Source organism: Pyxicephalus adspersus, chromosome 5, assembly GCF_032062135.1.
Source record: "Pyxicephalus adspersus chromosome 5, UCB_Pads_2.0, whole genome shotgun sequence".
NCBI classification, from domain to species: Eukaryota; Metazoa; Chordata; class Amphibia; order Anura; family Pyxicephalidae; genus Pyxicephalus; species Pyxicephalus adspersus.
Window position 1 is genome coordinate 68,150,552 of NC_092862.1, and position 14,480 is coordinate 68,165,031.

Genomic DNA, 14,480 nt, shown 5'->3' on the forward strand with positions numbered 1-14,480 from the left:
GGTTGAGTATTGTAATACATGAAATCCTACACCTATTTGTTGTGTTTTACGTTTTTTTTCATCTTTCGCTATGGTAAAAAATGTTTTCATCTCGCTTTTCAATTTCATTGTGTGCACGAATCCTTTCTAAAGAGCATGTCTAAGGAATTCTGTGTTTTTTTTTTTTCCTCTAGAATTTTATTTGAACATTACCAAGTGCAATTCATTTGGGATTTTTCTAACCAGTACTTTATTTTATAAATGGCACTTGAAATGTTCTGCTGTGCTCTTCCCTTTGTTCCCTTTAGGCACGAGTTATTTGTAATGATTGTGATTCAGGGAAATTTCATTTGAAGTTATTCATGCCCCCAGAAACCAAATTCATCGGTATGGAATATGTTTTGACACTTTGCTAAAATCTCCAAACGTTAGATACGTGGGTTTATTCCATATTTTTTATGTACTTTGCAAAGCTGCAGACATTATATTTAGGTACTGTATTCAGTTTTATTTGTCTCATCCACTGGATGTTTAATAAAAGAGGTGATTATTGTTATAAATCCTGTTTTTTGGTCTGGGTACGAAACCTGGGAAGGTCTTTAGACTGAGTAATTTTGATCAATATGTGTGAACTTACAAAACAACTAACCAGTATTCCCCAGCAGCTAAGCATTTCCAGGGTGGTAACTGGCCCATCTAATGCAGAAATATTCAGGATTGAGGGTATTTTGTTGTCTAGAACAGTTGTCCCCAACCTTTCAGACCTCATGGACCAATAAATCCACGGAATCTGGACCGCGCATGCGCGGGGAGCTGTGTGTCACTCAAAGGGGAAGAAACTTCCCTCAGAGTGACGTCAGATGGCAGAACCTGCCCTCTCTCCCATCTCAGGCTCAGACCTGCTTGCTAAACATCCTGGGGGGACAGTAGCTCAGGGCTGTGGACACAACTTTTGTTGCATCCACAGCCCTGAGCTACTGAGCCTGTGATGGGAGAGTGGGCGAGTTTTGTCTATATAGGGGAAAAAGCCATGGACCAGAGTTGTGGTTGGCGACCCCTGGTCTACAGTTCAGCTTTAAGTGGTAAGAAGGATTTTGATTTTATTAGAAGTCTTTTCTACTACCGTGAGAGAAACCAAAAAAGTTGGTTGACTTGAGTTCGTTTTAAGGCTCCCTCATTGTGACTTTTTGTTATTTTGGTGTGAAAAAAAAATTAAGTGTTACATTTATCAAGATTGCTTTTACAGGATGATAATTTAGAATTCTCAAGAGTAGGGAAACCTATACGCACATACTTTCTAAATTAGTGAAAGCTCTTTAATGAACATAGGAAAATCTCCTTATATGTATAAGATTCTAAATGTGTTTGTTCTTTGGAATTTGTTATAGCACATCCCCTAGCACAGAGCGAAGGAGACCTAGATGGGAGGATGACCCTAAGGACAGCACTTCTGAAAACCCCTCTTCTGGGAAGGAAAAAAATTGCATTTCTGTAAAAGACAAAGATTTATTGGATGAAGGCATGCTGGATAGAGCCGAGGAAGAGGATGACGATTTGTTAAAGCCAGTGTGGGTTCGCTGTACTCATTCGGAAAGCTATTATTCCAGCGACCCAATGGATCAAGTTGTGAGTATTTTTTTTTTTTTTTTATACTGTAAAGCAGTGATTCTTAAACTTTTCCAGTCTTTGGTAATGGGAACCTTTTTTTAAGGCAGACCTGGGCCAAAGCAAAATTTCTTATACATGCTGGAATCTAACAGCATCTATATGGTATGAGTAACGTACTTGAGAATATGGTAAGCTGGAGATGGGCATCAGTTTTCTTTACAGCAAAATGTTAAACCTCATTAGTTGTTATTGGTAACATACCCTTCTTTGTACTCTTTTTCTATCCTGTTTTTCTTAGCAACCTGCTAAATGGAGAGGTTAAAAGAAATAACTTATCTTCAGCAATTTAGGTGTTAGTTGTTAGGAGTACACATTTATGTCTCTTAATAGCATTGTGTTTAATTGGAAAAATATGCAGACTAGATTAATTGTCTCCTTTTACATGGTGCAGCATTTTATCTTCATGTTTAAAGATACAGACTGTCAGGAACTTGAGGTTTAGTAGCTGTGCGGCACAATTCTTTTTTATCGGTGTTGAAATAAAAGTATTCCCAAGCATGCACTCACCTGTCTAATCCCAAATCTTTTGTGTTTGGGCCATAGCTGTTAAATCAGGAAGTGTAACAGAATATCAACACATTACAGTTCCCATATACACAGCGGCACAGAACTGCTCAGTGGACCGAAGTACAACACCACAGCAGTAGCAGTAGGAGACTAATCTAAGATCTCATTATGCTGGGAGTGCACAGATAAATTGCTCCCAATGACTACGAAAAAACACACTGTGTAGAACTTGTAAAAATAGAAATAAAATATTACAATACTACTTGTGCCTTTAAACCAAATGTATTTGTAAAAATGTGTTCTCTTCTGTACCTAGATACATATTTCACTCGTATCATATGTTAAATGTGAGAAATAATTGCCAGATGTAGCTATAGCATAAACCTTAAAGTTGCAGTTCATCCAAGATTTGCTTCTCAAGCTTCTTGGACAATGGGGATATATATAACATATATTGTTCTATACACAAACATCTTTTGTATGTGGACCCTCTGCCTTAAACTATACAAGGCACATGCCATTTACTTTCCTCCACTGTAGTCATAACAATGTAGCTTGGTTATGACTGTGATTTAATAGTGTAGGAACACCCGTCATCTCCATGTTATCCCCTCTAGTGGACAAGCTCCATTTTTGTTTTTAGATTCACAGCACTATGCATTGTAGTAAAACCTAATTTGCCTAATTTCTTTCTGAAAGCTGATGTACCAAAAATAATAGAATTTTAGGAGCAAAAACTAATTGAAGCATGCTTTAAAATACATTTAGGACAACAGTATAAGCCGATTTAGGGTTCTTTTGTCCCCTGTGGTATAAACGCCAGTCAGTGACAGGTGCTTGTATTTTTATATATCTATCTATATATATATATATATATATATATATATATATATATATATATATATATATATATTATATTTTTTTTTTCTCAGACATTTGATCTTCCAGCATTGATTTATGTAGTATTAAAAAATAAAAAAGCTGCAAAGGAAGGTAATGCTGGAAGAATGCTAAACTGTAAATTGTGTTGTATTTTTTGTTCCAGGAGGCTAAATAATAGGGATTACTTGTGATTTCATGATATTTCATTTGGTATTTTATTTAGGTGAGTGAAAATCATTTTCACAGAGTAGCAGTAATCTTGTAAAGCTAATAACATACTTCATCACTTGCAGTTTATTCCTTACAATCCTCTTTTTTTTTTTTCGTAGCATTTTTATTTGATAGGATGTGTTACAATAAGCAGTTTTCTTTAAGATGACCCCCATGTCCGCCAATCACTGCCGCAATCTGGCAGAATTTGTTTGTCGAACTTTATTTCCTAGGAAAATGCCCATACTGAGATGAGGCTGGGTAGGTGTTTTTTCTTTCGGGTCTGTCCAACCAAATGTGATATTTTGGTTTTAGGCAAAACCTGGTGGATTGAGTCTGTTCGGATACTCAATACAATAAGATCTCTATCTATAGAAAATTCTGTTTCTATGGGCCTGGGAATTTAGAGAGCTCCCAATAACAGGTGCAGTGTTCAAGCCAGAATTTTTTTTTAAACCGGGTGGATTGTGACCCAACTCTTCAGTAACCACTCAAAAATACCCGGGTGATCACCGAAAAGTGCCGGGTTCTGCACCCGGCTAAAAGGAGCCGGGGAGAACACTGAGGTGCTTTTCCTAACATCCCTTTCTGCATTCTCTATAATATTAAATTACCAATCCAACAGGTAGAGTTGGAAACCCTAATGTTGGCATTTGCAGATGTGTAGACCCAGGGACTCAAACTCAGTGACACTTTAAAAAGGGGTCTGGTATATATCCGCTCACACTGACTATTGGAATGGTTAGTAGCTGCCTTGTCCCTTTCCAGGGTATTAGCTTTTATTGGGCATACATTGTTTTTGTGATTTATTGAAAAAAAGTACAGTTGGGCTTGTTTTAATTCTTGCATTAGTTGCAGTTGACAGTTGTTATGAAAGCTCTAAAAAATTTTTTACTAAATAGCAGAAACCTAAATAATTTGTACATAAATACTACAACCACAATCAGAGTGCACTCTTATTCTGGTTTCTTGTGTTATACCAGATAAAAGTGCAGGTCCTTTTTTTAAGTAGTTCACACATCAATACCCAGCTATGTAATCACATCATTCTAATATGTCTTCAAAGGGCGACTCCACTGTGGTTGGAACAAGCAGGTTACGGGATTTATACGACAAGTTTGAAGAGGAACTTGGCAAGCGTCAGACAAAAGCTAGAGCTGCTAGGCCTGCGTGGGAGCCACCAAAGACCAAATTAGACGAAGATTTTGGTGAGTAGCTTATGTTCTTATTCTGTGTTCCTATGATCTGCTTTTAACTATTTTTGGTATAGTAGTATTGCTGAAATCCGCAAAGTTGTTTTTATGTATGCCTGAAATGTGTTTGCTAAGCCCAGCTGGGTGAAATGTTTTAAAGAAAATGTTAATATCCTTGGCAGAAAATGTCTTGTGCTGCATGTTTTATATATATTTGGCAAGCTCTATGTATAGAAAATTGTATATTTGTGCAGCACTTAGAAGAAAAGCTGCAATTGTACGTTGACATGTTGTCATTTTCAGCTGCTGTTATGTTTAAAGCTGTGGAGAATTTTTCAGGCCATTTCCATCAGTTGCTAAAATCTATGATACCTATGTAATAATTTAACGTGAACCATGGTATTCTTCTTGCAACCCCATCTAACAGTACTAGTGCATAGAGACTGTAGCTGCCTTTTCATTGCTACCTCTCTCATGTCATAGTTCTCTAGCAGCCCTGAGATGATATCTGGAAAAACATTTGAATTTGCAGATCTTTTTTTTCCCATGATTACCAGGCCAAATATAGAGTGTATTCTTATCCGTAACACAGATAGCAATGAATCCCTTTTCGCTACTCTATAGAAATCTTGAATGAATTCACAGAAGAGGTAAAGGAAGTTTCTCCCTACTTTATAGGACCTCATCATTTAACAAGAGTTTAAACCCAGATAATCCATTATGAATTTTAATTGCCAAAGAATACGTGCACACACAGAAACAAAAGAGCTGTTTTATGAGCCAAATATGCCTAAACCCTGCACTACAGCTCATTTCCTCCCACCTCTGGATTCAAATAGTGAGCCAGTCAATCAGGATGGAGAATAGCCATGGCGGATATATGGAGAATAGCATTTGGCAGGCTTTATTACTGTGCAAAACGTAGAAACCATGGGTCTTATTTATTAAAACTCTTCAAGGCTGGAGAGGATACACTTTCATCCGTGAAGCTGGTGATCCAGAAAACCTGGAATGGATTTCTTCAAAGCCATTTGCTGTTTGCCAGCAAATGTTTTCAATCCTGGAACAGATCCATTCCAGGTTTGCTGTGGAGAGCTTTATTCAATCGGACCCCATGTGTCTACATGAGGGGCAGAACTTGCAGATCACAGGACATAGGTGGTGAGACAGATTGTTAACAAGAAACTTATACTCGTAAATGGAAAATGTACCTGAACACCGAATGTCTTTTTTTTAAATCAAAGGCCTTCATGTGCTCTTCAGTGTTTGATAGACTACTCATCTTTTACATAACAGTGTCTCTAGGAAGTCCCAATAATGAGATATTTCCACTTCTTGATCTGAGTCTAAAGGCAATAGGTGGAAATATCTGAGGAAATGGACTTCACAGAAGCAAGTTAAATGTTTGTATCTAATCACGCTTCAAATGAGAACCTAAAATACCTTTACTTTGTCTCGAGGGAGTATAATTCCTAGGAATTAATCTACAAGCAGGAAGTGGGATAAGCTCAGGAAAGGATCTGCATATCGACAAAGGCCTGGTTCACACAGGCTTCAGCTTGTGTTAGAGGAGTGCGAACAACAAGCTCTTGTAAGGATTTAGGAAGGTTTCTTAAAGCATCTCCAGTTGGGAGTTTTAAACAACCTTTATTGGGAGTGCTTACTTACCTTGATCAAGCTGCTAGTATAGTAGGCTTCAGTGGGCTTTCAACAAGCTTCAAGAAGTGCTAAAGCCTATTAGCAGCTTGCTTTAAAGTGCGGAGAAGTTAAACACTGTTGGTATTAAACAAATTGCTTTCCTTACTATATTTCAACTTTTATTATTTTTTTTTTTTAAATAAAAAAAATAAATAACTTTGAACATGTTTCTATAGATCTTCAGAGCCTGTCCAGCAGTTTTAGTGACAACGCTGTCCTTATGGGTTTTGCAAAAATAAGGAATGTGGGATTTAAATGAGATCTGCACAATGTCTACTCACTGGTGATCTACAGAATTATGCTTTAGGAACGATGGGCCTGATTTAATAAAGCTCTCCAAGTCTGGAGAGGATACACTTTCATTAGTGAAGCTGGATGATCCAGCAAACCTGGAATGGAGCTGATCCAGGATTGAAAACATTTACTAACTGACGAAATCCATTCCAGGTTTGCTGGATTCCAGCTTCACTGATGAAAGTGTATCCTCTCCAGCCTTGGAGAGCTTTAATTAATTGAACCTAAACTTGGGACATACTTCCACTTGTTTCCCCATCCTTTAGGGTCTTTACAAATAACTTGCAAAGTCAGCATTGTAAATTCACAAAATGACCAAAAGAAATTGTCTACTCTGAAAAATATTATTTTTTGCAGCAAAAGCCATTTTGCAACAATTATATATACACACACACATACATAACCAGAGGGTGTCAGTATCACAGTTTAAAACTAAGCTGGTCACCATATAACTTCCCTGACTTTTGAGTTGAACAGTGTAACTAAACATTTTAGAAATGCTGAGTTAAAAAAAATGCTTTTACTCACAGAATGCTAAATGCATAGAAACTAAAGCCCATAATAGCCTTTTAAATTTTTGTCACTGGTTCCTAAATAGTTGCATATTGCAAGCCTTTAAAGGATATTAACCTACATAAATGATTGCAGTTCTTACGTGTTTCAGATAAGACCCTTTTACCTCATTAAAGAGAAGTGCAAAGTATATAATACCTGGAAACGTCAATGAAGAATAACACACCTTGAGATAGCTTAACCTCAAGGTCCACCAAATTATTCTTAAGTTGAATTAATGAATCATCAAAGGCAGCAGTTTCCTTGAGCTTTCTGAACTTGTACTGGTTTTGCTTCCATTAAAATTATTTCATTAAACCCCCCACCTCATGAAACACTTTTTCACAGGGTACTTGCCAATGTTATAACATAAGATATCATTAACCTTGCTGGAAAGACAATTTCGGTGATTTAGATCTCTATTAGCAAGTGTTATGAAGTTATTTCAATGTCGGCTTTATAATAAAAAAATGAAACTTTGGTACAATTTATAGATAAAATAAACATATTTCTTTCTTTTTTTTCTTGCGCATCAAGGGACACAAAAAATATTTTACCTTTGGGTTTTGCTGCCGCCTCAAGGAGGATTCGACCCCTGCAAACAAAAAAAAAACTATAGGCCAGTCCAGAATAACCCATCCTACTGCTAGCATGGTTTAGTTTTTGGTTCAAAGAGGTGGCACTTTTTTTATAGCTCTTCCATATGAAAACCTTTACACAGCTCTGTTTAGTTAGCTTCAAACAAGATTTTTCAACATTGCTTCTAGAGCTGGCCTTTCCGATTGCAGGTGTCATCAACATGACCTGAGGGGAACACATCCAGACCCCTCTGGAATAGACGTTAGATGGGTCCCATCCAAAAGCCTGACATAAGTCCCCACCTATGTATCCACTACTGTCACAAAAATAATAAACTCATAAAAATGATCTCTTTAGCAGAATGTAATTTGAAAATTGATTGGCCAAGATGTTTTTTTTTTTTATTTTCCAGTTGGTTACCCATCACCATGATATGGTAATTCCAATCATAATTTATGTCCATTCTCAGTCAAGTGAATATGTACATTCAATACCTATAGTTGCTAGTAAGGATCGTTTGAAATGGGTTGGAATTAAGGTGAGAATATTGATTAAAATAACAGATAACACACAGAGAGAGAAAATCATGACGTGTATTTCTAGAATTCATCTTCCACATAAACCACTAACTCTTTAACATTTGTGTTGGTGTAGTGGAAATTCATGTCACAGCTGTATTAGAAGCATAAGAAAAAAAATCTTAATACCTAAAGCGCATTTACCTATAGTAAAAGCCTTTGTGTATCACTACTACCAGCAGCAAAACTTCACATTGAGCTCCTCACTTTATTGTTATGAGGAGAGGAATCGGGAAGGAGGTTTATCAATCAAATTAGTGACAAAATTGGATGTGCATCTATTGCAGGCATGGCCACCTTTCATTTCACATATAGCCCACTGCTCAATATGGAGGTAAAAGTGTTTGACATTAAAATGGAACGAAACCTTAGTTACTCACCTGTCCTCATTCCCTCGCAGGGTTCCACCATTTTCATCTCTTCCTGTACAGGATCCTCAGCTATGTTGACTGGCCTGACCAGGATGGCCTAACTCCTGCACAGGCACACGGGAGTTATTATTATTACACAGTATTTATATAGCACCATCATGTTATGCAGCGCTTTCCAAAGTCATATCACTAACTGTCCCTCAAAGGAGCTCACCTGAAAATGACCTTTCCATAGTCATATCTCATTACCACAACATAAGATCAATTTTGGGGGGAAGCCAATTAACATAACTGCATGTGAAACTGAACTGTGTTCTCCCCAGCCTCTTTTAGCCAGGCGAACCACCCTGCACTCTTCAGCAACCACCTGGCTGTTTTTGGGTGGCTACTGAAGAGTTGGGTCACAAAACAGGAGCTGACACCTGCTTACAATTTCTTCCCACCCATCTTAAAAAAAATCTGGGTTCAACACTGTGCATGCTTTTGGAATGTGGGAGGAAACCAGAGTACCCGGAAGAAACCAACACAAACACAGGGATAACCTGCAATATCCATGAAGATAGTGTCCTGGCCGAGATTCGAGTTGAGACCTAGCACTGCGAAGGCCAGGGAGCCGCCATGCACCATTCATTTATTTCCGGCAAGTACAGGGGAAGCTGGTATTACCAGGTATCTTGACAACCAAGCTGACGCTGTGCATGCCCACCTTTTTGTCAGATACCTGGAGTGATCGGGCTGGTAGAATGGATTATTGCACAAGGGAGATTGCCTGTCCCTTTTTGCAATAATGACCGGCTTGATCCTGGATTCTTAAAAATGGAACTTTAGTTCTGCCTAAAGTCCACTTAAAGAGGAACTAAACTCAAAAATGGCTAAAACAAAAAAAAATCCACTTACCTTCAATCCCACAGCGCAGTCGATCGGTCCAGGGATGTCTTCCATCGGGTCCCGGCGTCGTCCTGGCATCTGTCCCCAAGCCGGTGCGCTTTTATTTAAGAAAAAATCTTATGCCTCTTTCTCTATTTGTAGCCTTCTGAGTTAAATTTCAATGGTAAACGTTTTGCACAGGAAAACAATAATAATACAATATTCTATGAAAATCCAACCATTCAAGTCCATGCCTTGGAGTAGCAAGGAAAAGTACAGCTGGGGGAGAGTGCTAGAAATAGCACTGCTACTAAAATTTTCTGCATTATTGTGTCTATAAAACAGTCAAGGCATAGGCAGAGAGCCTACTGGTCTATAGACGCGAGTGATGCCAGGAACTGTAGCAGCGGCGCTATTTCAATGCAGCGGCGGGCCAGCTGCAGTTCATATTTATTATTCCTTTGGGGCCAAAAAAAAGGACGTTGAGGACCAGAGTTTGACATCCCTCGCCTAGGTGACCGAGAATTAGGGGCGGTGCTGCACCCTAAAAACCCTAAACAAACAGATTTTTCACTTTACATAAAAGGGATGTAAAGTTAAATTTCTAAGTTTAAGTACGCCTAAAAAATATTACATTCAGAAGCTTGCTGTCTTCTAGGGCTGTGAGTTTGTACCCAGTTTTTATTTTTCTTAATAAACTATAAACTTCTGTGGTTTGCGATGGTTTTCTTTGTATCTTTCTAGTGTCTGAAGTGCTCCTTTAGCCCGCTCACAGAAAGGCATAATTGGAGAGCAAGTTTTGCAACGTGGGCTTACTTTCCTTTGAACTATTTAAGTATATACATACATAGTTTAATTTTAAAACCTTTTAGCTTCTGAATAATTTGTAAATGTATTGTACCTGGATTTCAAATGATTCCATTCTTTTAAAGCACTAAAAGGTTGTCCTGTGCTCTTTATGAAAAGAAGTCTTTATTTTGTTTTAATTTTTGTATGGTCTGAATAAATTGAGCAAAACCCTAATTCATTAGAACTCTGGTAATGTTCTGCCTCTTCCTCTGTGTATGGTTAATGTACAGCCCTGTGCTAACTCCTAATATGACATTATCATCGTGTTGTTTTTAGTTTTCAGAATGTTAGCCACGTACCATTGGTAATGTCAAAATGGAGGTGGATTTTTATGAATGGACATTATTCTCGTTTTGTGCCAAGGCAGCAAGATGCATCAAGACATTTGTAGTTTTACTGTGGTTCACAGTGCAGTCACTGCTGTATCTTTGGAACCAGACTGACACATCTTTGCAACCCTGAGAAACTTGCCTGTGTGCTATATAATAACAGTTTGCGTGATTTGTGACCACATTCCATGGCTAAACCCCAGAATTATGTTTGGGTCCTTGGTCCTTTATGGATGGAGAAGATATTATATTAGAGATGTGACTCACTCATTCCCTTTATTTACAGATAGCTCCAGTGATTCGGAATGTGATACGGATGATGATAGCTGTTCCAGCAGCTCAGACTCTGAAGTGTTTGACGTGATTGCAGAAATAAAGAGGAAGAAAGCTCATCCTGACCGTCTTCATGAAGAGCTATGGTATAATGATCCTGGCCAGGTTTGTATCCCCTTTATTTATCATTTGCCTGGAAAAATTCTGGAAGCACTGTTTCTTGTAAATGATTATCCCTATGGCTGTCTTTACTATTAAATAATTTGGTTACATCCTAAAAAAAACTTTGTTTTCAGGTCACATCTCCTGCTCCTCCTTCCCCCTGGCCCATCTACTCATATCACAATTATCAAAATGACAGCTAGTAGTTGCATTATAAACAAGAGATGTCAAAAAGTGTCAGCTCCTGTACAAAATGACACATGCAGGAAGTCTGCAAGTGTTATGAAGTAAATACAATGAATAAAGTGTTTTGGTTTATTTTACAGTTCATATGTGTGCATATGACAACATATCATGTTTTTTGTTTTTCCTGTCTAACCCCTTATTGGTAACCCAAATCAGCCCTAATTAACCTAATTTTTCCATTCTCTCCTTAGCTAATATTTTTGTGTTTTTTCTCATTTTTTTCATTATTTTTGCCATAATATTTATTTTACTTATCATTTTTTTATGTGCAAATATCAAAAACATTTTAGTGTCATTTTAAATAGGATCCATAAAATGAATCCTTTATTTACAGAAAAACTACATTTTACAAAAATCCAAGGCTGAATAATTATTAATTGTAGTGTTCTTCCTCAGGCTTTGGTTTACTATGGTTGTCTTTTTGTCACTGTGTAAATGTTTTGTTACGCTTCTTTGAAAATACCACTTCAGTTCCTAATTAGATCAGAAGCTCTATATAAAGAACTTTATTGGTGTGACAAAACCCCCTATATGTATAATTTACAATCAACGCATGTAAGGTGTTACCAAACTGCAGTCTCTACTGTTTGTGTGTGTTAGGAAAATAAAGATTATTTCCAGTTTAAAAACTGGCAATACATGTAACAAGATTAAAGACATTTGAGATTGGAAGGTGACAAGTGCTAGTGCTTTAAATAGAAGAAGCTTGCTGTAGATGCGAGTCTATTTTCCTTCTTAGTGAGACAGATATACATTAAATAGATCAAAGGAGCAAAAATGGAATCACTTGCCAATAGCGGATCATGGTTTTAAAATGAAGAAATGATGGGATTGGTTGCTATGGGAAACTTCTGTGGTACAGTTGTAACTGAGCAGTATGTGGCAAAAAAACAAAGAAAATTAGTAATAAGAATCACAAGAGGGCGCCAGAGCAATATATATAAAATATTATATAAGTATTAAAAAATGTAGTGGCTAGTGTATTAAAAAAAAGAAAAATAACTTAACCAACACCTAAACCCTGAGGCTATATTGGCGAATAAATCTCTGCTTCTGAGATATTTTATCATTTGCAAAGAGATGCTGTTCATGACTTACATTTGACCTTAAAGCATATCTAAAAAAAAGTCACCAGGAGGTAGTATTACCTGATAAAAAAGACATGCAATGTTTCTTTTGTCACAGAAACTAATCCCTGGCTCCTGGAGGCTTTTTGTTTATGCTCTAAACTGTACAGGGCATGCAGTAGTCATGTAGAGTTTGACCCTGTGTGCAGGGGTACCGCACACTAAATCAGCCGCCAGTGTGCAGGAGTTCCATTATCAGTGGCTATGTGATAGCTAAAAAAAGATTGACTGTCTTCACCAAAATATACGGTGGAGATGATGACAAAGATAGGGGCCTTCTTCTGATGCAGCAAGGACAGGTCCTGGTCGTCTGCACACAGGGAAGTGTGTGTCATATGCTGTGCATTCTTTTATTAAATTATGGCAGAAACTCACTACCCACTTTACTGCCATTTTAAATTTAATCTTGACCTTAGTTCAGTTCCTGAATTCCCAAGTATAAAAGTAAAGGTTTGCTAGCCCTAACATTGGACTTCTCTTATTTGGTGTAATAAATTTCCAACTGAAAGTGTTTTTCCTTCTTTTTTAAACTTTTTATTTAATTCCATTTTTTTTGTTTTATAAGTCAAAAATACCTGTTGATTTTGCTGTATTTTTGCAATCTGATAAATTCCTATTCTTTTGTACACGGAGGGGTTATACAGATGAGGAGATGAGGGATAATTTCAGAATTAAGGTAGACAGGGCTAACAATATGTGTGTAGGGAATCCGAGCCAAAAGTACAATGGCCTGATTTTTTTAAGCTCCCCAAGGCCGGAGAGGATACATTCTTATCAGTGAAGCTGGGTGATCCAGCAAACCTGGAATGCATCTGGTCCAGAATTGAAAACATTTGCTAACAAATAGCGAATGACTTGTAGGAAATCTATTCCAGGTTTCCGGAATCACCCAGTTTTACTGATGAAAGTGTATCCTCTCCAGCCTCGGAGAGCTCTAATAAATCAGGTCCAATGTAAGAGGAAGGTGGGGGGTCACTACATTTCTGGGGTATTAACAGTTATTGTTCAGTACTTGGAGTGTGTTTAAAGGGGATAAAATACTAAAAATGTTCATATATCCTATCTGTTTTTTTCCCCTCAAACTCATTCTACACTTTTTTTTGTTATTTGTGCCACTGGACTGCAGTATAGATTTTTGGAAATCTGTGTTTTGCTCCTGTATGTCAGTATGTTGTTTTCCTTATCATGTAAACATTTACTTTTTCCTGACATAACGAAATGTTTTGGTACATAATTGTTTTTCTGTTAATTTAGTATTTAAAAAACACTCATGCAAAACTGTGAAGTTTAGATTACAGTGTATAATGAATCTCATTTCCTTTCTTCATAAGAAGTACTTCCTAAATGTATGATAATGAGAAAATTACTATTTTATAGCACTGAAAACATGCCAGTAAGATTCAGTAATTCTCCTGAAATGAATGTTAATAGTGATTCAAGAACTTTAATATAAATTGTGGCTTGTTTTATGTGTTTGTATTTTATTCTCTCAAATTTCCCCACCACTTTGGGGAAAAAACTGTTGGTGCAAGATTATTGAGCATCAGCTCCTTAACCCTGTGTGAAATGGAAGATCTTAAGACTTTCTTTGGTGCACAGCAGGCATTGGTAAGATGTAAAGTTACGTATATCTAAATGTCCCCTATGACCTTTGTAGGGCTGATAAGCAAGGCTTTGTAGTTCATGTTGAATGAAAGGAGGTCTACTTTAATGATGGCTCAGTTTTGCATCTCTAAATTTTAGCTTGCCATCAGCTTTCTAGAATTCAGAACAGATGTTAAAAGAAATGGAAAAAGCCCCTGGTAACAAACATATTTTTGGCATAATTTCATTTTTAATATATTTAGGTTGAAAAGAACAATCCCTACATCACAGATAATACAACAGCTGTACAGATAGTTAAGAGGCAGCAGGCTCAGAGCTGAATACTTTTTTCACACCTTGAATTGAGTGATATTTGGTTCGTTACAACAGTCATCAATTATATTTGTTTAGTGTTAGTTATTAGGTCAGTGCACTTGCATTATATTGCATGACAGTGTGAAAGATTTCCTATGTATTCTCTACTCTTGTTCTGATTTTTTTCAGCCCTAGTCAATGAAATGTCTGGACATGG

At 37.2% G+C, this 14,480-nt stretch overlaps 1 protein-coding gene across 2 annotated transcripts in view; it reads left to right on the plus strand.

Moving 5' to 3' along the window:
• Positions 1-14,480, plus strand: part of DROSHA (drosha ribonuclease III) — a 157,494-nt gene that overhangs the window by 5,414 nt on the left and 137,600 nt on the right. For both annotated transcript variants that reach the window (XM_072411842.1, XM_072411843.1), the window contains exons 4-6: positions 1,368-1,605; positions 4,313-4,454; positions 10,843-10,994. In XM_072411842.1, coding sequence (XP_072267943.1) covers positions 1,368-1,605; positions 4,313-4,454; positions 10,843-10,994 — 532 coding nt within the window. The remainder of the gene's footprint in view (positions 1-1,367; positions 1,606-4,312; positions 4,455-10,842; positions 10,995-14,480) is intronic.